Raw genomic sequence first — 27,389 nt, 5'->3', positions numbered from 1 at the left:
TGTTTTGAACCTAATAAGTATTTAATAAATGCTTTTGAAATTGAATTGAATACTACTTTGTAACTCTTTTTATAAACAAAAGATAATATCTTAATATAATGCATTTTGGTATGGTTTTTCTTATCACTCTACTAGACTCTAAGTTCCATGAGAGCAGGAATATACTATTATATAAATTGTATCTAAGTGCCTAATACTGTGTTTTGCTTAACAAATGATTATATTTTTATTGCATGGGAAGCATGCAATCTCAAGAAGTAGCCCATGTCAGTGTAGGACAGTTCTTTATTAAGAAATATTTCCTTCTGTTGAGCCAAAATGTTTCAGTGTTGCTAGTTTTTGCATTAGGGGAACAAATAGAGTAAATTTAATTCCTTCAAAAGTCAATTCAGCAACTATTTATTAAATGCCTACTGGAAATGGAACCCCATATTAGGCACTGATATAAATATAAAGTTCAAATAAGATACAATCTTTATCATCATGGAGTTTAAAATCTACTTGAGCAAAAAAACAACAACAAAAAGAGAACAATAATATATGAACAATAATATGTTATATGATTATATAGAGAGATGAAAAATAAATGAATCTTCTTTAAGTCTTTTCTTCTCCAGGTTAAACATCTCTAGTTCCTATAACTAGCCACACTTTTGGGGATTGTCAACCATCTTGAATATCTTCTGCTAAGAAACTCTATCTATCTATGTATCTATGTATTTATCTATCTGTCTGTCTGTCTATCTATCTATCTGTCTATCTGTCTATCTATCTATCCTGTCTACATTATGACATTACATGTTTCTTAATGAAGTCTAAGAATTTTTCATTATTTATAAAGTCATATAATAATCAACAACTTTGTGGGAAAGAAACCAATTTTGAATCCAAACTACTATCCAGCTGATCACGTGCATCCTTGTTGGCAACTACACAGCATATTTTATGGATATGACAAGTGTGATTGTCTTCATGGATAAATTTCTCTTTGTAGAGGTCTAAGATTAAGAAGCATTAGTACTCTCATAGGCTTGACCACTCAGTATTTAGGGGAAAAAAAATACTACAAAATACTTCCTTACTTTCCTATCTCTTTGACAACATTTTTTCCCTTTCTAATCTAATTTTGGGATGAATTAACAACAGCTGTGGCAAACCCCCACAAACTATGATGTGTATGAAAATGTGCTAACTATGCCAAATTCAAAAGAGGATCCTTCGAGTTCTCCAATTACATACCCCCAAGTAACAGCTCTCTATTTTGCATTCAGAAAGAAATATCCAGAATCTATTTGCCTACTAAAATGGAGACAAGGAAATCAATGAATAGAGAGAAAAAGTGAAATGGTTATAATATACCTTTCCTCTAGCTTTAGGATAACTAAGCCTTTTAAGGGAGCACACTAGTCAACTGATATAAAGTCATAATTGCTTATAATTCTACAATCCTTACAGCTTCATTCATTCATTTTGTGCCTTCTGTTCTTGAAAAGAACCATGGATGGCATTAGGAAAGTGATATCATTACTTGGAAATGAGTTGTATTTAAGTGAGGGAGGCTGTGCAAAGTCACCAGCCTCACTTTCTCTTCCAGTGCCATCTTGGTCTAAAGACAAGAAATATTTCAGAACAACTGGAAATGACTGGAGTCCTTATAGTTTACAAAGAAAGAAAATATATTCCTGAAGTTTAACTTGATACAGTATACATTATACCTCATCTTCACCTAGGCAGAGTGTAAATGCAGCACTCAGCAAGGATTCCATGGTAGATATGACTCAGAATTGTATATTACAAAAATGCTTTGTTTTGTCCTAATAGATATCGTATGACAGGACATTTAGATTTCTAGGAGAAGATTCTTAGACTGCATTTCAGCCAGTGCTAGAATTTGAGGTGGGTAGTGTCTAGTCATAGAACAAACAAGCAAAGATATATTAAAGTATTTGGAAGAATTTAAAATTAATACCTAGCACTAAAAGTTCCCAAGTTGGGGATACATCTTAAAGGGTTCTGTAACAGCTTCATTTTCCCCCTCTTATGTCATCTGGATATATAAAAGGTAATGTAGAGAATTTAGGGAATAGAAGGAAGTCTAGTCTAATAGGAAGAAAGTTCATTTTAGTAACTAAAATGTGACCAATGGGATTGACAAATTAAAACACAGTTAGTTGATAGCTAACTAGCCAGGAGAGATAATTGTTTTCCATCCTTGCTTTTCACACTCCTAGGCTTGAACCAAATTTAAAATCTAAATAGAGCCTTATAGGACAGGGAAGCTTGATCCCAGACATTATTGTGCCAGTGTCCAAAGGCTTAGATCTAATGAAATTATTTGGAAAAGATATTTTCTGTCAGTCTTCAAATATCAGATCTGGAACCAATACTGCAACATAAGTAAAATTCCAGTATTTTGGCTGACTGAATAATCATACAGTGACACATGGAGAATACTGGCTTCAGCCACATTGTGTTAGCCTACTGCTGGAGAGAATAAAGTCAGCAAAGGAGGGAGTAAGTGATGACGTATACAACCTCTGGAAGCACCCAGAGAATGATAAATTTGAAGGGGTTATGAAGGAAATTAACTAATGTTAACCTACATAAAATTTATTTTCTTGGACAAGATTTAAACATGAGAAACAAACAAAAATTTTCTTTTGTCTTTTGTTTCATGTAGTCTAAAAACTGTTTGCTATGGGCTTGAAGTGATAGAAAAGTGTAGGAGAGGTTGTAGGAAAAATGTATCTTCCTTTTTACCCTAGCCCAAACCAGACCCATATCCCGCCAAATTTAGGTACTGAGAAACAAAACAAAACAATGACAACAAAACCCAAACCCAAACCAAATAAAAGCCCACAATTGCAGATTGTTTCTAATCCAGTGCACAGCAGATTCCAGGTAGGTAGACAGGTAGGTAGGCAATAACTCTTTCTGAATGTGACTAAGGTTCATTGATCTTGAATATTATTTAAGGGGGTCATATCCTACCATGCATAGGAAGAATAGGAGCCCTAGCTCTTCAACTTGACATCTCAGTGAAATCCTGGAGTTCACACACTGGAAGTACTCCCTGAAGCTACCATCCTTCACTCTGATTGGATGGCTCCTCCTACTATCTTCATTTAAGGAAGGCACCCAAGATAGATATAATTTCATTTTTCTCTTGGCTTTTTGCAGCACTTTCTTTGCCATTCTCCAGTATCAGGTACCTTTTCCTATCCATTCTTCTCTCTGAATACATCTTTTTATGTGCTATCTTCTGCCATTAGAATGTAAGGTTCTTATGGATAGGGACTCTTTTTCTATTGCTATTTCTAATCTGAGTGTTTAGTATAATACTTGACCTTAAACAAAAATGTTTCTTGACTAATAGAATTTTTGCCTTGGGTCCTTTCCTATAGTTTTAGTATAATAGAAGAGCATCTGTCTGGACCACAGGGAGATAAAGGTTATTTACTGATGACTTCAGTTACTGTTGATATGGTTTATATTTAGACATCAGGATCATTTAATTGGTCCAGATTTTGCTACTAAAATATTTTGAAAAAACTGTCTAAAAAGTATTCTCTGGGTTCCATGATACTTTCTGATCATAAGCAGTTAGTAGCAGTAAAATATCTCCTGGCTTTCTACCAGAACAACATGTGGACAATTTGACCACGCATATCAAACTGACATTATTTGTTAACAATCTATATATGGCACATGAAATTTCTCAATTTTACTACTTTTACCTCAACACTGAAAAGTTTTACTCTACTAGTCCTTTCTACTGGTATCTAAAGCATCTTTATTTATGGAAGATCAAGAAGGAGAATTTGAAAGGAAAGGGTCAATGAAAGATCATTTTCATCTAAAAAATTCTTAGGACATTAGGAAGTGATAGGTGTGGGGGAAAGAGCACAAATGGATAAAGAAAAATGAAAAGTCCAGTTATGAAAGTGCTATCCTGTCTTCTATTTCCATCAAATCCTCCTTAGTAACACTGGGAAATGAGTGTAAACTGTGAACTTTTTTTTGTTTTGTTTTTCTTCCCAGATTATTTTTACCTTCCGAATACAATTCTTCCTTTGCAACAACAACAACAATAACTCTGCACATATATATTGTACCTAGGATATACTATAAGATATTTAATATGTATGGGAATGCCTGCCATCTAGGGGAGGGAGTGGAGGGAAGGAGGGGAAAAATTCAGAACAGAAGGGAGTACAAGGGATAATATTGTTAAAAAAAAGTTACCTAGGCATATGTACTGTCAAAAAAAGTTAAATTATAAAAATTAATAATAAAAAAAATCCTCCTTAGCATTTCCATTTTTTCAGATGGTACTAGGGTCAAAAGGTTCTTAAAAGTCTTCTAATCCATCTTCCTCATTTTATAAATGAAGAAACTGAGTCTCAGAGAAATGGCTTGCACAGGATGAAAAAGAAAAAGATCCACAATCAGAGTAAAACTAAAACAAACACCAGAAAGTAAAGCCAAATCCAAGCAAAAGATAATATCTGAGTGGACTAGACATTCAAGACTAGATGAACAATTCATGAGAATCATCAAATTTCAAAATCAGAGGACCTCAATCAAACAAGCATTTATTAAGTGCTCACTTTGTGCCAAGCATGGTTTTAAGCATTGGTGTTTTATACTGTGTTTGACTTTCTTGACTATATCTAAGGTTTACTGCTAGATGTATCTTTTTTGCTACTGAAACAATAGTGAGACCTATCTGCTAATTTTTATATCTCTTGAAAAAGTTCCAACTACCTCCTATATTGTGAGCTACTTCACAGAAATACAGAATATTAAATTCAGTTTTTTTTTCTCTTCCTAATATGACATGGTTATCTGTCATCCTAGGAACTATCCTCATAAGGAATAGTTTGTTGATGACCTTTGCAAGTGATCTTATTAAACTTTACTTTTCTGGAATTTTTAAAATGAGTGGTAGACTGTCTCAGGAGAGCAGCTAAAAGAAATTGAATGGTTGAATCAAGAATTTTAGTCATAGCATTGCTAGATAAATTCCATACAAAACTTATGGGGTCTGATCATCTATTCATTTAACACTGAACAGTTAAGGAATGATAGAAGTGGGTAGTAGTATGAGTGGAAGAGAAGAAAAGAGGAGCAGATTTTGGGGAATAAATTTAAAAGTACAGAAAAGTAAGGCTTAAAAGGCACTCCAGGGCAATTTTCAGTTGCTCATAAGCAGTAGAAGTGAATTAAACCCTCTTAAGAAAACAAGACTGTCCTATATCTATTCCAAATCTGATATTTTTTACCACTTTCCAGATTCAAGCAACAAATCAGTGAATTAACATTTCATTCTGCTCTACTAATAATTCTTGAATGGCCAAACTCTAAACTGAATTCTGGTAAAGACTGACTCATTTAATTCACACAGGAACAATAGTTTATCAAGAAATTCTTTCATTTATCTTCACACAGGCAGGAATAATACTCCCCAGGCTTACTATGACTTCTAATTAAGTTTTGCAAAAACAAATGTAATTCTTTATTCATCTGTGAAAGAAATCCTCCTTACTTTTTCATATAAAAATTATGAGACCTATTTTCTTAATATGAAATCATGTTATTGAACTTTAATAACACTAAAGAAATAAAGAATAAAAGTCACATTAAATGCCATATTTTTAGGAACTCACTTTCAAAAGTTGACCTTATAAGAGTAGGGTCATAGTTCAGCTTCAGTTTAAACAAGTATTTAATGGTAGGATGCTTACCTGAAATATTACAAATTATTCGACTGAAAAACTAGGATGTGACTATGAAAACAATCTTTCTGTTTTCTATTTTTTTAAAAAAAAAATCTATTTCACAAAAATATTTCATGCGGTTTATTTTGGCAAGGTTGTTTCAAATTGTGGCCAAACCCCTCCCCCCCTAAAAAACAAACAAACAAACAAAAAAAACAGAGAAAAGTTTCACTGCTATCATGAACAAGTTATTTGAAAATCTTAGGTTCTCATAAAAGATTCAATGTCTACTTTACAAATTGTAAAGATTTAATCCACACAGTGTAAATGGATTTAGATACTATGAGATATATCAGTCTATTTATTGAAATGAAAGTTCTTAGAAAGATTAAAAGAGAAAATGCACAGATTCTTCCTTTTAAAGGAAAGAATAGGCAGCTACTTGCCCTGGCTAGTTGACATGTACACCTACCAGGAATAGAGTAGCTGAAAGAGGTAGACTTTTTCTTGGTGGCCCTTTCCCAATTAATATCCTGAGAATCAGTAGGCTGTAAATAATTAGCTTCAACAAGTATTTATTCTATGGAAACATTGTGGCAGTTACTGGAAATTAAAAGTCTAAAATAAAAGGAGTTTCACATAGTAGTTTAGAAAAGCACAGAACTACATAGCACTCAAGCTGGAAGGAACCTCAGAGGTCATCCAATGAATCTTATTCACTTTTAGTTGAGGAAACTGAAGCACAAAGAAATGATGTAATTTGCCCAAAGTTGTCCACATAATATTTGAACCCAGATTCTTTGACCACAGAATTGCTGTCCTTTTCACTATACCAAATATTTTTAATGAAGGGATGCTATATTTACAGAAAAAGCAACAAATGCAAGATTGCTATGTAAAAGATTCAATAATCATTAATGATATATATATATATACATATATATATGTATATATATATATAAACTGTCTTGTTTCTGAATTTGATTCAATTGATATGTATTTTTGAAACTAAAAAATACTCTTTCACTTATTCCTAACAATACATGAAATGCCAGCACCAGTTTTGCTATGTGCTACTACAAGAGAATAGGCAAGAATAGTGAAAAGAGTTGGAGCTGGCTACCACTTCCTCCTCCCTCCCCACCCTAAATACTAAAGATGTATTTCCATTAACTAATAGTTCATTCACTTTGCCCCAGGTAGATTCCTTCCCTTTTATGACTTCTCATACTATTTCACAAGACCTCTTAGTGAATGACAGAGCTGTGATTTATATTAGCAAAAAGCACAATGAATGTTCCCCTTCTTCCCCCATCTCTCTTCTATTCCTAAGCAGCAGGAATATTTCAGTTACAGAATCACCTAATCCAAGAGTTTGAAGATGCATTCTTGACTAATCTGTACCTAACCAAGACTCCCTTCTACTATATCACTGATTAGTGGTCATCTTGCTTCTGATTGAAGTTCTCCAATGTTGGGATCTCCTGAGGTAGCTTGTACTCTTTTGGAGCAGCTCAAATCCTCGGGTAATTATGTCTTATATGGAGTGCAAATTGGTCTTTCTGTATCTTCTGTCCAATGTTCCTAGTTCTTTCTTCTGGGACCAAGGAGAATAAATTTGATCTTGTTTTTACTTGGAATTTCTTTAAACACACACACACACACACACACACAGAGACAGACAGACAGACAGACACAGTATTTCTGATACTCTTAAGCCTTCTCTTATTAAACATCCCTGATTTCTTCAAATGGTCATCCTAAAATATAGTTCTCAATTAGCATTCTGGTCAACTGATTAAAGATTTGCCTTGGAATATAGATGGAAATACTGGATTCTTAGTTGTTTTCTGGTTGGTTATTAGATAATTCATCTTTTACTCTGCTTTTACTCTTACCTTACCATCACAGACTCCAAGAAACACTTAAAAAGATTTTCAGTGTTGAAACATTAAGTACCATTACATTCATAGGATCTCACACTTACCACATTGCTGCAGGTTCTATATCGAATATTACGTCCTTCACAGCTCCTATATCAGGAAAAGGAGAAATATTAGTAATTATGTGTGATCCAACCTTTGGAATTTTATAGCTGAGACCTTATATGATCAAAGCCCAGCTCAACTTACTAGTAATGAAACTGTGACTCAACCCTTTCCCAAATACTTAGGATCTTTTCCCCCTAATATACTAGACTTCCCATTTCAGAGAATTACTAATAAGTATTAAAATGTTCAAATTTAAACTGGATTATTCCAAACTGTTTTCCATACAACTCTGATGTTTATGGCTAAGGAATTCAAAGCTAATGTGGAATAGTGGGAAGAAGGACCATTATTTAACTGTTCCATTCTAACCTTCGTTAAATTGTCAATTTCTAAATTTTGAAATTTGAATCTGATAAATTTTTCATTGGCTTCAGAGTTTTAGCATTAATTTTATATATAAAGGAATTATTTTATCTTTTATATAATTGCATTCATTGACCCTTTTTCAATTGCTAGCACCTTTGGTGTGCATTTACATATTCTTAGATAATAGAGCATAACTACATAGACTATTAAGGATTAAAACATTTAATCCCTGCTCAGCAATGGCCATTTGTCATAATGTCTGCTAGATACAGTGTCCAACAACTAGCACATGATTAAGATCAGGAAATTATTAAAATGTGCCTGTAAAGGTACCATTCTATTGAGAAATTAGTGTTTATTTAGTTGAAAGCTGATATCCTCATTACAAGGTGTTAGTTCAGCAATATAGCATTTGTTGAGAATGGCAAAGATCTAATCATTGGACTATGGACTACAGAGATTACCTTCAAGTTTTCCAGCAATGAGAAAAGGCACAAAACAATGCAGGTGAACTCTCCTATTTCAAAATTCAGTAATAAAATAATAAAGCTGGTAGAAGAAAAGAAGACTCTTGTTTAATATGAAACTTCCTATTTAACTAATAACTAAACTCTAGAATTTGGTTAAATCTATAAAAAGTGAGAGATTCCTATACAGATAGGCTGTATATAGCAAAGATTTCTCTTAATTCTTGTCTTAATTTTTAATTTAAAAAGGTATCAATAATTATTAGTGAAATTTCCATTCCTGATTGGCTAACATAATAGAGTTTGCCATTTTACAAAAGATTGATTTTGTTAAAATGGAATAAAAATTTCACTCAAGTTAACAATGACCATTCTAAAATGAGGACTGGACTCTGGCCAAGATTCAAGTATTACATTAAAAGAATTATTGATTTATCTGGGGCACAAAAGACTCATCTGAGAATTAAATAATGAATATCATTTATTTTTACACTTCATTAATATAAAGCAGTTGAATAGTTTTCTTTACATTTAAACAAAATAAAATTCACCTTTGGAAATGAAAACAAACACTGGCAATCTGAACCCTCAAATTATATTGGAATGATTATGGATCATTCATAAGAGGGGATCTAAATAGCTATACCTTCTCTCACATAACATATAGTGATAGGGAAGGTGTTTCCTGGTGTAGATATGTAGAATAAGAAACAGAAGCTCAGCTAAGATTATATCTAAATTGATTATATATAAAATGAAAGTTTTGATGAAAATTCATTATTTTATCATATCATCTTTCCCTGGTAGCAAGTATTTAACCCCAACCAATTCCCCCCTCAAAAAAAGGGGCTTATCCCTTTCACATGTCATGTGGCCCTCTTTAAGCAATCATCATAGTGTATAATACTTATAACAGAGCTGATGCAAGCTAGAGGCACAAATTCTTTGTCCCTCATTAACAGAACAAACTGTACCACTTCTTCCACTTCTTCAAATACTGATGTTATCTCAATTTCAATTATTAAAACTCACCAACCTTGGAACAGATAAATTGCCATGGAAAATTTAAAGTTCTTTTTTCCAAGCACTACTGATTGGTTGGCTTTTGTTCCTCCCCCCTACCCCAATTCATATTGTCTAATTTTTTAAAAGGGAGAGGATGACTCATGTTTAGCTCTTATTGTGAATAAACAAACTCTCTTTGATAATTCAAATACCTTAAGCTCCTTCTACTAATATATATATATATATATACATACATGTGTATATATATATATATATACATATATATATGTATATATATATATATATATAATTTTTTTTTCCTTGCTGAAAGAGTAACTTCTCTGTAAACAAATGCATCCTTCTAAAGGTCTAGCCAGACCTACCCCTAGTAAGGGGACAAGGGACTCTGTAACATAAAACCAGAGCTGCTCTCCAGAACACTCCCATTTGTATTCAGCAACTATAAAGATCCAGACTCTTACCTTTACAATAAAAAAACAGAGGAGTGTTAAGTAAAAACAGGTTACTGCTCTGGATTGCTCTTGATTTTCAAATATGGGATCATGAGCAAAGAATTTTGAAATAGGAGAGTCCATCTGCTTATATATCTTTTCCCCTACCCCCACCCCCAAAAAACCTTTTAGTCATTCAAAAGGAAAAAAGGAAAAATGAGCACTTTACGAGAGAATAGACATAAAACCATCTTAGAGATTCGAGTCAGAAGGACCCCAGGACATTTAGACTATTGGTCCTAAAATGATCATGGATTAAAAAAGACAAGCAAATTTACAGCCAGGGCAGGGATTTCATATAGCTTTTGAGTAACTATTTTTTCTTTCTTTATCTTCATACAAGCTTTTGAATTTTTAGCAGATTTATGCAGCCAGGTTGCCCTAAGAAACTACTTATAAAGCTCCCACATTTCTGAGGTCTTCCCAAAATATTAGGAAGACCTGAGAATCTTGTATATATCAGCAAACAACCCCTATCTGTAGGATTTGCTGGTTAGGATTGTTTTCATTTTTCACAAGCCAAAACATCAACATAGTATTTTTTTAAAAAGTTCTTATTGTTATATTGTCATTAAAAACAAAATTTAACAACACAGAAGTGGATATAAATGTGGGGGACATAGATATGCTTAGTCTGGTTATCTCAGAGAAGTTCATTATTATTCATTCATTTAACTGAATAAGCATTTAATGTCTACTTTGTGCCAAGAGCTGGGCTAAGTATTGAGGATTTAAACATATAAATGAAACAGTTTCTTCAAGGATTCATATTCTATCATGGGAAACAATGTATATTTAGAAAGCTAAATACAAAATATATACAAATTAATTTTCAGGGAAGGGAACTAGTAATAAAAGTGGAGATTAGGAAAGTATTCCTCCGGGAAGGAGCACCTGATCTGAGCTTTGAAGGAGGTAGTCCTTAATTATTTTTCAGCTATGGACCCCAAGAAGCCTATTCATTGAAGTTGTTCTATTAAGCCTGTACATTAGCTAGCTACAAAAAAGATAATTATGGTGATGTCATTTTGATATTTTTCGAGTATGAAGGGCAACAATTATATAAAGATAATAATGTTCATGCACAAAGGTCAATATTCAATTCGTGGGAGATAGTCTTTAGGAGGCAGTTTTGTCAAATGTTATTTCTACATCCCTTTTTGCTTTTACAAGTCTATGATTGGGGCAGCTAGATGGCACAGTATATGAAATATCAGATCTAGAGTCAGGAAAACTCATCCTCTTGAGTTTGTCTGCATTCATTTACTCACTAGCTGTATGACTTTGGGCAAGTTACTTAACCCTGTTTGCCTCAGTTCTTTATCTGTAAAATGAGCTGGAGAAGGAAATGGCAAACCATATCTGTTGCCAAGAAAATCCCAATGTGGATCATGAAGAGTCAGACATGACTATCAGAAATGTATCAAGACCAGTATTTGCCTTTCCTTTCTACATTCCATTTTCTTTTTTTATTGAAGTTTTTTTTATTTACAAAACTTATGCAAGGATAATTTTTTTTCAACATTAAACCTTGAAAAACCTTGTGTTCCAATTCCCTCCTGCTTCCTCCCATCCTCTCCCCTAGATGGCATGTAATCCAATATATGTTAAACATGGTAAAATATATGTTAAATCCAAAATAGGCACACATATTTATACAATTATCTTGTTGCATAAGAAAAATCAGATCAAAAAGTAAAAAAAAAAAAGAGAGAGAGAGAAAGAAAATAAAAGTCAAGCAAACCACAACAAAAAAGAATGAAAATGCTGTGTGGTGATCTACCCTCAGTTCCCACAGTCCTCTCTCTAGGTGTAGATGACTCTCTTCATCACAAGATCCTTGGAACAGGCCTGAATCATCTCATTGTTGAAAAGAGCCACGTCCATCAGACTTGATCATCATATAATCTTGTCATTGCCAAGTATAATGATCTCCTGTTCTGCTCATTTCACTTAGCATCAGTTCATGTAAGTTTCTCCAGCCCTCTTTGAAATCATCCTGCAGATCATTTCTTATAGAGCACTAATATTCCATAACATTCACATACCATAATTTATTCAGTCATTCTCTAACTGATGATCATCCACTCAGTTTTTAGTTTCTTGCCACTGCAAAAAGGGCTGCCACAAACATTTTAGCACATGTGGGTGCCTTTCTGTCCTTTAAGATCTTTTTGGGATACAGATCCAGTAGTGACATAGGTGGACCAACGAGTATGCACAGTTTGATAGCCCTTTGGGCAAAGTTCCAAATTACTCTCCACAATGGTTGGATCTGTTCACAATTCCACCAAGATACATTTCATTTTCTGTAAGCATACGTGTGTGAAACATGCCCTTTCTACTAATCTGTGATACGTTTTTCCAAATATTAAGAAAATCTTGCTTAGATAAAATCTTCCTCATCTCAGATAAACCTGATGCCAAGTATTCTATATCAGTAGTAAATTCTATTCCCCTTCCCTCTAAAATTCTGAGGACTAAAATTCTTCTATACTAGAGAATGTATTCATATTTTTAATACTTCTTGAAATGTTTTGCATCTGTGCCCAGTTAAGTACTTTGTTATGAATATATCTAACTTTGATCATGCATTTTCTCTTTGAGAATAATCTATTCCAAATACTATTAACTATATCTATAAAATTGCTGGGCTTTAGTGTGTAAAGTGAATTTTATATTTTATTCCAAGATTTTTTTTTTTACCTACCAGTGATTTACCATTCATTTTCAATCAATCAGGTTAGTAATTGTTTACTGAGTGCTGTATCATATCCAAATCATGACAGTTCTTAAATGATAGCCAGGAGGTAGTGGAATACTTGATTTGGGATAAGTAATCCTGGAAATCAAATTTTGGTTCTGACACTTCAGCAATGTAATTGAACCTCTGACTCTCATCTGTAAAATGGACATGATAATAACCCTACTGACCACCTCATAGGATTGTCATGAGAAAAATGATTTTTAATTATTAAAATACTTGCAGTTATTGTTATTAAATTAAATATCCTCTCAATGTACATGCCCACCAAAACAACTGAAAGTTAGGTATAAAATTAGAAATGGGTACCAGTCCCTACTGTGGTTTCATTCCAAATAGAATAACTTTCAAAAATGTATACAAAACATATCTTTCACTCAAACATTCAGTCAAAAAGTCTCATAATCCCATTGCAGGATTCCTACGTGTTCACTGCCTATTTAGTATGTGCGATATCACATGGCTCAAAGAGATTAGTGCTAGGGGAGAAATTTATTTTTTTCTTGGTAGATAGATATGCAAGCCAAACTATTATGACAACTTGATAAATGTATCTTTTGAAAATGCTTTCTGTTGTAATAGTATAACAAACAACAAGAAGGCAAAATGCCAAACCTCATCAATCAATGTGGGAACTGGCTGGAAAAAACCCCAACAATCGCAGTGTCACAGTGAATCTTTGGATTTGCCAGAGGTCCAAACCTTGGCTAATAAGCCAAAAAAGAATCAGGTTTATAGATTGAATTTCAGAGCAGTTTAAGCCAACTTCTGGGGCAAAATAGTGATGCTTAAAACATGGAGCCACAAACAGTAAGTTGCTCTAAAAAGTTTATTTCTTTATCATTAAATAAAACTTATGTGACCTCATTTGTAAGTCTCAATATTTCTATGAGATATGATTTCTTATTATAAAGTTGATCTGAATACTATGCCCCCCAAGAAATACTTATTTACTAATACTTCAATTGTCTCATACTTTGAACTTCAAGGCTACACCTGATGCAAATAGGTATGGTGGGGATGGGGTGAGGTGAGAGGGGGATTTTTAGAATATACTTTTTCTGATCTTGGTAAAGGCATTAAAAGCAGGGAAGGAAAGCAGGATTTGTTAGTGTATTCAGGCAATACTTATTAGTAGCCTAGAGCCTGGGCCTGGTAAATTGGCAATGTTTTTATATATAGGAAAAAAAGCTTATGCTGTCACAGTGTCTGATACATAGTAGGCACTAAGTATATAATTGTTTGATTCTATTAATACCCAGCTTCTTAAATTGTGGTTTGTGACCCAAGGTGGAGTCTTGTAACTGAATTGGGGTTGTAAAATTATGATTTATTATCAGCAAATGTTTGATTTGTATACCTATTTTATATGCTTATATACATGGAATCATATAAAAATTTCTCAGGTGAAAAGGAGTCACAGAAAAATTTAAGAAGACCTGTTCTAATACTTCTACTATGAACTTTAATGTGTTTTATTGGCCTATGTAAACATTCAGTGTGATCTAAATATGAAGAGACATATCTCTTCATCCCTTTGGATGACACATTTACACCGACTCTCCTAAGGTGATAATAACATTGTGTAAGACTATTTCTCAATGATAGATTTTGTAGCATAAGCAGAGCTACTAAATCTTGCAGAAAGAAGAGAAGTTGTTTCTTAGCTGTATGTAGTCATTTTTTCCAAACAATTATGGCTTTACACTCCTTGGCCTGTCTTAAAAGGAAAATTTGCTGCAAAAGTGAAGTCTTCACAAATAGGAGATAAAACCATAAAAAAGGGAGATAGTTTACTATAATCACAAGCAAAAAAGGCAAGACACATGTGATTTTTGTCGAGTGTATGCCAGAATACTGGTGGAGCCAAAATCTGCTCTGATTATACAATCACAGGCAACAAGAATTTACTGAACATCTAGTTTGGGTTCTTAGGTGTTCTGGGGAATAGAGAAGTAAAGGAGCTTACGGTCTAGTTGGGGAGATAAAGCCACAGGAACAGGATCAGAAGACTTAGAGATATAATGGATTTAGGGAACTGCTATTTCAAAATTCTTTATTTACAGATGAGAAAATCAGAATTCATACACCCTAAAGATCACATTGGTTACTAAGGAAATCTGCTAGGATTAGAATCCCGGTTCTCTTATTTCAAATAACAAACTTGTTTTTATATAAGGTTTTGAGATACAGTAAGTACTGTTTTTATAACAGCTCTGTAATAAGACAGGTAATATGAATTATATTTTGCACCATTTATAGATTATTAATATAAGGCTTAGTGATGTCAAGTCACCTTCCCAATATCATGCAAGCATCAAGTTTCAAAACTGAGGCATGAATTTAAATATTCTTCATGAGATATATCACCTTCTGTACAGACACATAGATATCTGAAATGCTTATAGAGGAGTATAAAGCCAAGAGGCATATGGTCAATAGACATAGATTATGATGTCAGGAATTAAGAAAAGGTAAAGGATGGAATACTATAAGCATTCCATGTGTCTTACAGAGCTATACAGCCTTATTCTATCAATCCCTACATCTACTTTCAATTTTGCAGAAGGACCTAGGTTATATGACATTTGTTGCTGTTCAATTGTTTTGGTGGTGTCTGAATTTTTGCAACCTAATTTTAGGGTTTTCTTGGCAAAGATAATGCAGTGGTTTGCATTTTCCTTTTCCAGCTCATTTTATAGATGAGAAAACTGAGGCAAACAGGGTTAAGTAACTTGCCCAGGATCACACAACTAATAAATGTCTAAAGTCAGATTTGAACTCATGAAGAATATTCTTCTTGATTTCAAGTCTAATACTCTATATACTATGGCACCACCTCACTGCATAGTAACACCTAAACTTGAGAATGAAATGTAGGCATAAGATAATAGGAAAGAACTGGAGATTTTTCTTATAATTACTCCTCTCCTATTGCTTAAAGTCACTGTAGCAGGTATCTTTATGAGCAGGTTTCTCTTTAATATGTACAGAAATTTTAGCTCCATCTTTCTGCTATTACTTTACTATAGATATAGATCATCTGGTATTGATATAATCATGGTATTTAAGAGTCAGAAGTCACTGCAGCAGTCTTCTAGTCTAAGTAACATTTCCTTAAAAAATCTACTTCACAAAATGGCCAAAAGTATTATCAGATCAGTGCTTGAAGATCATTGATGAGAAGTCCATTCCCTCTGAAAAAAAAAAAGCTACATTTTATTTTGCAAAGCTCCAGTTATTCAAAAGGTTTCTGTACCTCAAGCCTAAATTTGCCTCTTAGTAATTTCAGCCCTTTGATACTATTTCTATCTTCTGGTGCCAAAGAAAATCCATCTATATCTTCTTCTGGCTAGTCCTTGAAATACTTGAAAACAGCTCTTGTATCCTTTCGCCCAAGTCTTCTCTATTTTAGGTTTAATATAGCTAGTGTTTTTCAACTAATACTCACACAGCATGGTCTTGAGGCCCTTGATTCTGTAACAAGCTGATATTATACAATTTTTCCTCCCTTTTTTTCTTTTATTTTTACTGAGAGTTTATCATGGATTCTACATTTAGAGTTCAAGTTTGAGCTCTGTCATTAATTTCCTGAGTGATTTTATGCAATTTAACTTAAGTTCTTTGTTTTCTCATTCGTAAAATAAGAGTTGAACTAGATTGGAGGTGGCAAATATACTGCCCACAGGCCTAAACACAGCCCACAATACTCTGGAGTGCAGCCAAACTAGATTGAAATGTAATGGAAGAAATATTTAACAAAATAAATAAAATTCAATAGAAATAGATAATATTACATTTTAAAAATAAGTCAAGATGCAGGCTGCAGGTAGAATTAGTGGTCTTGATTTCTAAGTGACTTTGACACCACTGGACCAGATAACTATTAAGATTGCTTTTAGCAGTATCTTATCCTTTATATACATGCTAAAGGAAAGAAAAGTTTGTGCATACATGTTCACTTCCTACTATTTGTTCTTCCATCTTGGTCTCATTCATTACTGCCTTCTCTGAAAGATGAGAAAGGAGAGAAAGCTCTTGGTTCAGATAGATAAATCATACTTGCTAGCATTTTATAATGTTGTCCAGACCTTTCAGTCATATCTGACTCTATGACCCCATTTAAGGTTTTCTTGGCAGAGACACTGGAGTGGTTTATTATTTCCTTTACAACTCATTTTGCAGATGAGAAAACAGCCAGCAGGATTGAGTGACTTACCCAGGATCACACAGCTATTAAGTATCTAAGGCTGGATTTGAACTAAGGTTTTCTTGAATCCTGACTTGGCACTCTATTCACTGCATCACCACTACAAACTATCATAGTTGTAAATATTATAAACAATAAACAAAAGAGGTGTAGAAGGAAAATAAGCAAGTTTCAGGAAACTAGATTCAGTGTTTTCATCTTTCCAATGAGCAAAATGTTATATATTATAACTTAAGCTACTCTAGGAATGTTACCTAATACAAACCCAGAGTTGAAAACTGATGTACTATTTTGGCCAGAAATGAAAATTTTTCTTCTAATCTTTCTATATGAAGCAGATGTCTATTGAAAAATGTAATCTTAGAAGATGATAGTATTTTCTCAAAAAAGCTACTGCTATAGACAGTAGATTTCAGCCCTATGAGGCCAGGGACTTTTATAGCATGTCATGTGGGCAGAATGGGTGAAGTGGTATGTGGATCGGTATGTGTTTTCATATTCTTGCATAAAGATATACATAAATTGTTGAAGTTTTATTGGTATTTTCTGGATCTCTATCACTTATATATCCAAGTATTTCTCTTGCATACTCTCCCTAAAGCCATCTTCTTTAATAATATCTAAACAATTTTAGAACTTGAAGGGACCTTAAAGATAATCAAGTTCAATATCTTCATTTTACAAATGAGGACATTGAAGTTCAGAAATTTTACCATAGGTAACAGACAACTAGATTTGCTACCAAAGTTTGGAATGTGTATTTATATATTCAGGGTGATCTCTACTAGTATAACATCAAGTGCATAGAGAATCCATGTGTTGTTCTTTAGTGTTACTTCTGTTTTCTTCTGGGTAAGGTAAAGAAGCCTCTTTCTATCTTGCATTGTCCACAGTACAAGCTTTGGATAACTATTATACATATGTAGAATTATGGGGTCAATAAGGTATGAATTATGAATACCCAAATGACATCTCAAAGTCATTAGGACATAGTAGGATACCAGAAAGACAACCTGAGGGTTGAATAATGTTAAAAGACCTAGAGGAAAGTCTCTAGAATATTTGTTAGGCAGATGTTATTGTTAAACTCATTTTACAATGACTTGCCTAAGGTCATGGTATTAAGTATCTAAAACAAGACTTAGGCTTTTTTTTTTTTTAAGGATAAATTAAAAAGAAAAGACTAAAATCTACCTTATGCCAGAAGTCAGAAATTCAAAAAGATGGTTTCATTAAAGAGGTTTCATTATACACACTACCAGAAGTACACTAGAAAGTCAAAGAAATAGAGTAAAAACCTAGTCAATAGATTAAGATCTGAATTATAATACTAAAGCAAACTAATCAAGGGTAGCTAAGTGGTGCAGTAGAGTGCTGGACCTGAAGGCTCCATTTTATGAGTTCAAATTTGGCCTCAAACATTTATTAGTTATGTAATCCTGGATAAATAACTTAACTTCATTTTCTCATCTATAAAATGAATTGGAGAAGGAAATGGCAAACCATTCCATTGTCTTTACCTAGAAAACAAAGATGACAGTGATGAGGAGGAAGAAATGATGCTCAAAGGGAAAGATGGTTCAATGCTTCCTTTTCCTCCTAAGTACCAAGGCTGGTCTTTTAGGGAATGAATTCGCTACTCAATGCTGTGTTAAAACAAAATCTTTATTGATTAGTAAAGGGATAGGCAGGCAATTAGCCTCCAGGGAGAAAGGGCCAGACTGCCTGAAAGGGGATACCACAGCAAAGTTGGAGGGCACAAGGCGGGGAAAAGCCCAGTGCAAGGAACAGAATTTTGGAGATTCATTTTATACATAATCAGGATCATAAAACAAAGTTTGTATTTGAAAAGGACTTTTCTGCTTCCTTCAGATATAGAGATGGTTTGTATATCAAAGAGGTTACTGAGAGACTTGTAAATAACACAGGAATTTCTTGTAAGGATGCAAAATTCTATTAATCATTTGTGTCTCAGGTTATCTCCTTTAACTTCTTCTAAGACAGGAATTTCTCTGTTAATCATTTGTGTCTTGGGCTATCTCTTTTTAACCTCTTCCACAGGACTGAACAACAACAAATCTAATCAAAAGGTAGAAAGAAATGGACTGACTTATTCTTTTTGTACATATGTTGTATTTAATTTATACTTTAACATATTTAACATGTCATGTCAACCTGCCATCTGAGGGAGGGGGTGGGGGGAAGGAAGGGAAAAATTGAAACAAAAGGTTTGGCAATTATCAATGCTGTAAAATTATCCATGCAGATATCTGGTAAATAAAAAGCCATATTAAAAGAAAAAAAGAAAGAAAGAAATGGACTGAAATAATTTCTTCTATTTACCATATTCTGATAGGGTTAATCCTGAATAACTCATGGTTATGAATCTCTAAAAAAGGAGTCATTCTATAGTTGGGTTCTTTTCCTTGGGGAAACAATAATGCTCTAGTCTTGACATGCTGATGCTTATCCCTCCCACACTGCTAAGACTTCAGAACTGTGATTGAAGAACTTTGATATAAAGGTTCACCTTTACCAGAAAATTCCTTCTTTCCATTCAGTTCAGTCTCTAAATCATTGGGTAGTAAAAAGCACTATGAGGTAGGGATAAGAAAAATATTAGGAGAGAGAATAACAACAAATTTCTGTGACATTGGCTAAACAGGAGAAAATTTCATTAATTTAAAGGGACAACTAATCAAAAGGAAAGGATAATAATAACACAAACCTAAACTAAACACATGAAATAATGTGTTATTTAAAACTATTGTAAGTTTCTGAAGTAGAAAAGCAACTAAAGAATTCACATCTTTCTTAATGGACAACAAACATGCTTCCCATTAATATATTCCAGCAAACTGGTTTAAAGGATAAACCTGACCATAAATTGGCCAGAAACATTAAGTCTTTGGCCTTAGTTGAATGCTCCTCAGAGATCAGTCCATTGAAGATATATGTCTTGGAATATTAGAACTCCTGGTCTGTATTTAAACTAGGCGTTAACCCCAAATTCAAAGTAAAGGAATTACAAACTTTCTGCTTCAAAATGTGCAATCTCTGTAATATATTGAGAAGACCACCTCATATAAATGCTTTAAATAGTTGGACCCTCTCCAAATTTTGCATACCTTTTTGTTAGGTAAAAACAAACATTTCCAAGGAAAACAAAGCTGATAAGACAGATTCCAATACCAATATTAAGTTTCTTCTTAGGGTTTACTTGATAAGTTAAAAACAATTCAGTCCATTTATTTGGGGAAGGTGGAAGTGAAACTAAAATAATAATTATTGCATGTATATATATATATATATATATATATATATATATATATATATATACTTTTTGAGTTTCAAAAAATTCATATTAACACCAAGATGATAATACAATAATTATTTATATGAAGAAGCTTGCCCACTGTTATAAAATTAATATCAGAGCCAATATTTGAACTCAGATCTTATGAATTCAAGACAAGTATATTTACACTATATCACATGACTTCCCAGAATAATATTGCAATAAAGCTACAGATTATTGCTTGCAAGTGTGAGAAGGACTAAAAGAGAGAGAGAAAATTCATGGTATTCCTGATCCATTGATTCTCTCCCCAACTTCCAGGCAAGTTTATAGAATCACAGGGAGCTGAAGTGAATGACTCAGCTTCCCATCGTAGAGCAGCATAAGGACTTCAGAGAAAATAAAATATATTAGGAACCTACAGTGCTGGTTGTGTGAGTTTCTTTGACCTCATGCATTCTCTATGTGTGCCCTCTTTTCATTCATGTTGTCTACATTCATGGAGGAGTGCATTTCAAATTCATGGGAGGATAGCTACTGATTGATTATGTAAAGGTAGTCCTTTGCTATTTGTTTGAGACTAAGTGACTTTATAACTCTGAATTGTTATAAGGCATGGTTAATTCTAATTTTTTGCTATTGACTGAACTGAGCTGACAGGCATTCTCTAGAAACCAATGGGAATGAAGCACCTCTCTCTTCACTAGGGAACTCATCAATTTCCAACTTCAGGGTGATGAGTTAGAGGTGCACACTTGAATTGATTTCCTCACTCTGGGGGGCATTTCCTTTAACTATGTTTTTCCTTCAATTATAAAAAAGAATCCATGGGCATGCTGTGATATTAATATAGTCTATATCCTCCCCCAAACCCTCCCTAACAATTAGTCAAGATTATTCCAGTGTTCTGAGAATAATGGGTCTAAAAAATAATAAGGTAAGAGTAATAAATTGTGATTGATATATTATAAGACAACATCATAGACAAGGTGTTGATTACCCCCATTTCCACCTTTGCAGTTTGTCTAACTAGTTCCCTGGAGCACAAATCTTAAAATAAAAAATAATTTGGCACTTTTCTCCATAGATCTTTCTCTTTTTCCCACTCCACACCTTCAATCCCTCAAATTTGTTTGGGAAAACTTATATCTTAAAATAAAGGATTTTTAAATATTGATACCTCTTTCCTTTCCTTCTTTCTTCCCTTCCCTCCTTCCTTTCCTTCCTTCCTTCCTTCTCTCCTTCTTTCCTTCCTTCCTTTCCTCCTTCCTTCCTTACCTCTTTCTTTCCTTCCCTCCTTCCCTGCTTCCCTCCTTCCTTCTCTGCTTCCCTTCTTCCTTCCTTCCTTTTTTCTTCCTTCTCTTCTTCCTCCCTCCTTCTCTCCCTCCCTCCCTCTCTTCCTTCCTTTATTTGTTTCCTTTTTTTTTTTTTTTTTTTTTTAAGAAAAGTTGTTAAGCAATGTGTACCAGATGCCAAATTTAGAACCATTTTCTTAATTCCTAGCTCAGGCTTCCTAAAACATGCATGCTCCTTAAGTAAGCACTAAATAATAATAGTAATAACCTATATTTAAACAGCATTTTAAATTTTACAAGATTTTTTTTCCTCACAATAGCCTAATGAGTCAGGTAGTTCAAGTATTATCATTGCTAAATTGCAAAAGAGAAACCTGAGGCACATAGAGGTTAAGACTTGGTCAAGGTCAGAAAGATTAACCTGAGGACAATCCTCAAATGTCCTAAATCACTGGAGAAAGATTCAGCTATATGCAATGAGTATAAGACAGAAGACAAGGTCAATATATTTTGAAAAGATTTTTGTTGCCCATTCTTGAAATGGGGTAGTTTCCACTTTACCTTCAGAAGCATTGAAAGTGTGGCTAATAATAGTAATAGTGAACAATTACATAATATTTACTATGTGCCAGACACTGTGCTAATATTACCTCATTTGATCTTCACAATAAGCCTGGGAGGTGGGTGCTATTATCCCTGTTTTACACATGAGGAAATTGAGGCAAACAAGGTTAAGTGACTTGCCAAGCTAGTGAGTGTCTGTCTGTTCCTCCTGACTCCAAACCTAATGCTCTATCCACTGTTATTATTTAACTAACCAGATTTCCTCGGACAATCAGCTCTCCAACTAAAAGGTAGGAAAAAAATAAGATTCATATGAATAAAGATTATTAACACTAACACAAATGTTCATTGATTGTTTGGCTAGAGTCCTAAATCTATTGGGTTCAGGAGTTCAGTGTTGGTGATTCAGGCAAACAGATTTTAGCATAATGTAAGAAAAAGATTCATAACCTACAGAGCTGCCCCTTACCTTGGTAAGTAGCTAGTGCTCCCTTACTAATGATAACCTTGATACTTGTCAAGGATGTTTGTAAAGGAGATTTCTACTTTATGTATAAAATTGACTAGAAGAGTGCTGAGAAATCCCAGTGTCTGTGATTATGAGATGTGAGAGAAATAAAGCTAGCTAGGGCAGCTAAGTGGTATAGTGTTGGGTTCAGAGTCAAGAAGACTCATCTTCGTGAGTTCAAATCTGGCTTCAGACATTACTAGCTGTGTGACCCTGGACAAGTTACTTAACTCTGTATGCCTCAGTTTTCTTTAGCTATAAAACTAATTGGAGAAGGAAATTGCAAATTACTCTGGTATCTTTGCTGAGAAAACTCCAAATGGAGTAACAAAAAGTTGTTCACAATTGAACAACAGCAACAAAACTAGCTAATATCATTTTTCTGATATTAAAAAGTCAGAGAAGATTTTAGATAAAATTTGGTAGGATAATTCAGGGTAAGAGGGTCTTCCAATTATTGAAGCAGGAGCTAAGCTACATCTAGTACTTTAATACTCACAGGGCCAAGACATATTTAGAATGCATGTAAAATGAGATTTAGGAAAGGAGGACTTCCACTTAAAGGGTATGGGTGACTAGTCCTAAGTGGGGTATGGTCCTTAAATTCCTTGACATGTTTGGGGATTTGACCAGTAGAAATAATAATAATAGCTAGTATTTATATAATTCTTTAATGTTTGAAAAAGAATTTTACAAATATTATCTCACTTGATAGTCACAACAACCATGTAAGATGGATATTATTATTATGCCCATTTTATAGTTGAGGAAACTGAGATAAATACAGGCTAAATGGCTTGTCTTAGGGTCACAAGGCTGATAAATGTTGAGGTCATATTTGAACTGTTTCCAATTCTAACTGTGTCTTCATTCAGCCACCCACAGAGTAACTTATCCTAATTAATATATTAAATAAATACCTTATTTCTTTATACTGTAAGGAAATGAATTTAAGAGATATAAGTTATATGAGACTTCTATGTCCAAGCTCATTAGAATCCAGAATAATATCATGGATTTTCTAATATGTGGCCTGAGTAATCTGGAAAAAAAATGCAGTAAGGAATAAACATAAACCTCTTATTAGTTAAGGATGCTTTATAAAATCACTACTGCTTTTCCAACCCCTTAATGAAAATTTACATGCTTAGGATTCAGCATATCCTAATACAACTTTACAATAAAGAATGGTCATATTAAGCATTTCTATAGTGCCTTTTTTGTTGTTCAAGCCAGAATTGGGGCACAGAGAAGGGCAAACAATCCCTGGTCTAGATTAAGCTGTTGGGAAAGCTAAACTTCATTTATTTTCCTCAGGCCACAGAATGAATACAGTGGGGGCCCTGAGGAACCAAGCCAATTTAGAGATGACTAGGCCAGTGCTTTTCCCAAACATCTTGCTACCACTAATTAACCAGACTGACCCTGGTAATTAATACTTGCCTGCATTTTTACTTTTCTTTGTCTTTCTACAGATTTTTGCAATGCCCACTAAACATTTATTGTTCTGGGAGGGCTAGGAGTTAAATAGGAGCCCCCACCTGTTCCCTCTAGGACTAAAACAAAACAAAAAAACAAACAAAATCCCCCTACTTTTGTACCAAATTTTCTGGCTATAAAACATCACATTAATTATTCTCCTTCTAGCCAAACTGACTTATTTGCTGTTCCCTAAACAATGATGGTATTCCATCTCCCTTTTCACCCTGTCTCTCTTTTGGAATGCACAGCCCTCCTCAACTCCCTGCTAATTTATAATCTTTAGTTTCCTTCAAGTTTCCCCTGAAACACTATCTCTAATAGAAAGCCTTTCTGGATCCTCCTGATTGTTAGTGCTTTCTCCCTGTTCAAACTATCTAGCAGTGACTTAACTATATGTTCTATTCCCATTGTATTCCCATATTAGGATGAAAACATCTTAGATTATTTCATTATTGTCTTCTTATATTTACTGAATATTAATGAAGAGGAAGGGTAGTAGGAAAATGAATTTATGATTTCAACAATGTAGGAAGTTCCTGGCAAGGAACTCCTTGTATTAATGCAGTTCAGTGCCTTCTCTGTGGCTTAAAGTCTTAGATTTTTGATAAGAAAGTAAGTGATTTTCTCAGGGTCACATGTTTGTTGAAATGAATTGGAATTATGAACCCATCTACAAAAAGTACGAGTGATTAATTCCCAAGGTCATAGATCTAAGTGGCATCTGTGGATGATTGATTTTCTGATTAAATCCACCCTTCTTTCTACTACTTTACATACATTCATTCTTTCACTACATACCAATTTTAAGACACAATTTAAAGACCCATGCCAGTTTAAGAACTCAATGTGTCACATGCTTTTTTCTTCTTCTTGGTCACCAGAAATGAACTAAATTCCCAAGAGATGAGGAAACTTGGGAAAACTTGTATAACTCTCTTCTCTTTCTTAGTTTAGTATGTATTTTATCAGCTAACATTTTCCCCAAGATAAACAAAGTCACAGATTCAGTTTGTATTGATACTTTAGATCTTAAACTAATCTATTTTCTCTTTTATTGCCTTTATCAGATGTTCTGAGTACAACAGATGAAGATAAAAATCAACTAATAAACCAATTTCCAGCAAAATTGGAAATTTTATACAGAGGATCCTGCCATCCCATTTTCTAGGATTGTACCCCAAGAGAATATAGTAAAGGGTTCATAAAATGGGTTTGACGAAATAGCTGTCACTAACCTTAGAGCCATCACCATGTAAACACTGAGATGTTTTCTTTGCCCAAAGACCTTCTATGATAGTCTAGTGGTCAAGACTCTCCCAGAGAACATAGACACAAGAACAGCAATAGTACTTGGCCCATAGTAGGCACTTGACAAATGCTTGTTGATCAGTTCATTGAAATTCTTTGCAAATAAAATCAAGCAGAAAACTGCTTATTGATATATCTACTTTTGGAAATAACTTTTTTTTTCTTTTAAATGGACCATATTTCTTTACTCTCCACTAAAATACTCCTCATGCCTGATTAAGTCGTGAGCTACAATTTTCAAAGACATCTCTTAGTCAATGGCAACTTTTTAGTAGCTAGAATGTTTCCAGTACATCTATTGTCCAAAGATCAGTCTAACTGCTCATCACCAGGAAACTGTTCACCACTTGATGAAACTTTTTTGGGCCATAGTAAACCAAGAAAACTCTATACAGAAGAAAACTCTAATGAGATTATGCTATAGAAACTGGGATTAGAGAGGATATACATAAATGAAATTAAGAACTTTTTAAAGCATGAATTACTTTTCTAATTATAAGGCAAATTTATATCAGGATATACTTTCTCACACACATATATGTGTGTACATATGTTTGTTGATTTGGATATTTCCTCTAATCATACACACTATAATGCATCCATGTCTATTCATCCTAGGTGATTCTTGCTCATTCCCATAAATTCAATTCAAGAGATTTACCCCATGTCCTGGTAGCTTCCTTCACTGTCTATTTGATATAATGGAGATACTAATGGAGCACTCAGAGAATCGACCTGTCATCCTCCACTACCATCATGGGATCAACATATTTTCTATACCTAGCATAAATTTTCCTAATGACATCTTTTGTTCTGGTTATTCTTCAAAGTTCATTGGTTCTTCATGTTTCTCTATTAACTATTGAATGGATTTTCATTTCTTTGGAAACTATTGTGTTCCATATCTCATTATCATATAATATCAACAACAAAATATTGATTTTAAAAAGATGGGCCTTTGATTGAGGTTTGCAAGAGATTCCGTTTTGGAATTTTCTTACAACAAAAACCTATCTGTTCTTCCTCCTTCTCCTCATGCTATTAAATTCTGGGTCTGAACCATCCAGTTGTACTATCTAGTAGAGAACCTGGCACATAACATATGCTTATTATATACTTGTGCATTAATTGGTTCTATTTTACATCCTAAAGCACCAGATCTACAGATTGTCCATCCATTGCACGTCAATAATTTAGGCAAAAACTTTCTTCATCAACTTGATCTTTCCTGCATGGATGGTCAAACCAAATCTTTTTGAGTGGTGATAGAATCTTCTCTCAGAGACTGCAATGTTCTAGAATTTCAATATGACTTAAAATACAATGGATTAGAACATGGGGGTCTCAAACTAAGATGTGAAACAATTTTATTATGGGAGACCAAAGGCATTTGCAGAGCTACTGTGTTATTCAGTGAATTATGAATGAATTTCCTTGTATAGGAATTCTACTCTTGACTGTATGAAGCTTGAAGGCAGGAACCACATCTTATTTGTTGCTTTCTATTGGGTCTGGCATAGTACTCTACATACCACAGGTGCTCAATAAAGAAGCCTAGTTAATAATGCATTTTGATAGGTTAGAAACTGGTTGAATGGTCACATCCAATGAGTGGTTTTTAAAAGAGTCTACTGTGTCAAATATCAGCAAGCATTAATTGAGTGCCTACTATGTGTCAGGTATTATGGGAAGATTTTACATTTGAAAAAAAAATGCTTGATATTAATAGTTAATATTGTTCTAATTCCCTTTGAAAAAAATGCATTAATATGCAATACTAGTTAATGTTTTTACTGAGCCATTTTTTTTTTTTAACGAAGAGATTTACTTTTATAAAGAAATGTTATTTTTGGAAAAAGCATATTGAACTCTATTTTATTTTTAGCCATGAATATGAGA

The 27,389-nt window shown here is 33.7% G+C and overlaps 1 protein-coding gene across 2 annotated transcripts in view; it reads right to left on the bottom strand.

Moving 5' to 3' along the window:
* ADAMTSL1 (ADAMTS like 1) overlaps positions 1-27,389 on the bottom strand; it is a 380,756-nt gene that overhangs the window by 306,136 nt on the left and 47,231 nt on the right. For both annotated transcript variants that reach the window (XM_074282966.1, XM_074282967.1), the window contains exon 3: positions 7,708-7,753. In XM_074282966.1, the coding sequence (XP_074139067.1) occupies positions 7,708-7,753 (46 nt within the window). The remainder of the gene's footprint in view (positions 1-7,707; positions 7,754-27,389) is intronic.

This window comes from Sminthopsis crassicaudata, chromosome 1 (assembly GCF_048593235.1).
Source record: "Sminthopsis crassicaudata isolate SCR6 chromosome 1, ASM4859323v1, whole genome shotgun sequence".
Classification (NCBI taxonomy): domain Eukaryota; kingdom Metazoa; phylum Chordata; class Mammalia; order Dasyuromorphia; family Dasyuridae; genus Sminthopsis; species Sminthopsis crassicaudata.
The sequence above is the reverse complement of the archived record's forward strand: the minus strand, read 5'-3'. Positions and strand labels throughout refer to the sequence as shown.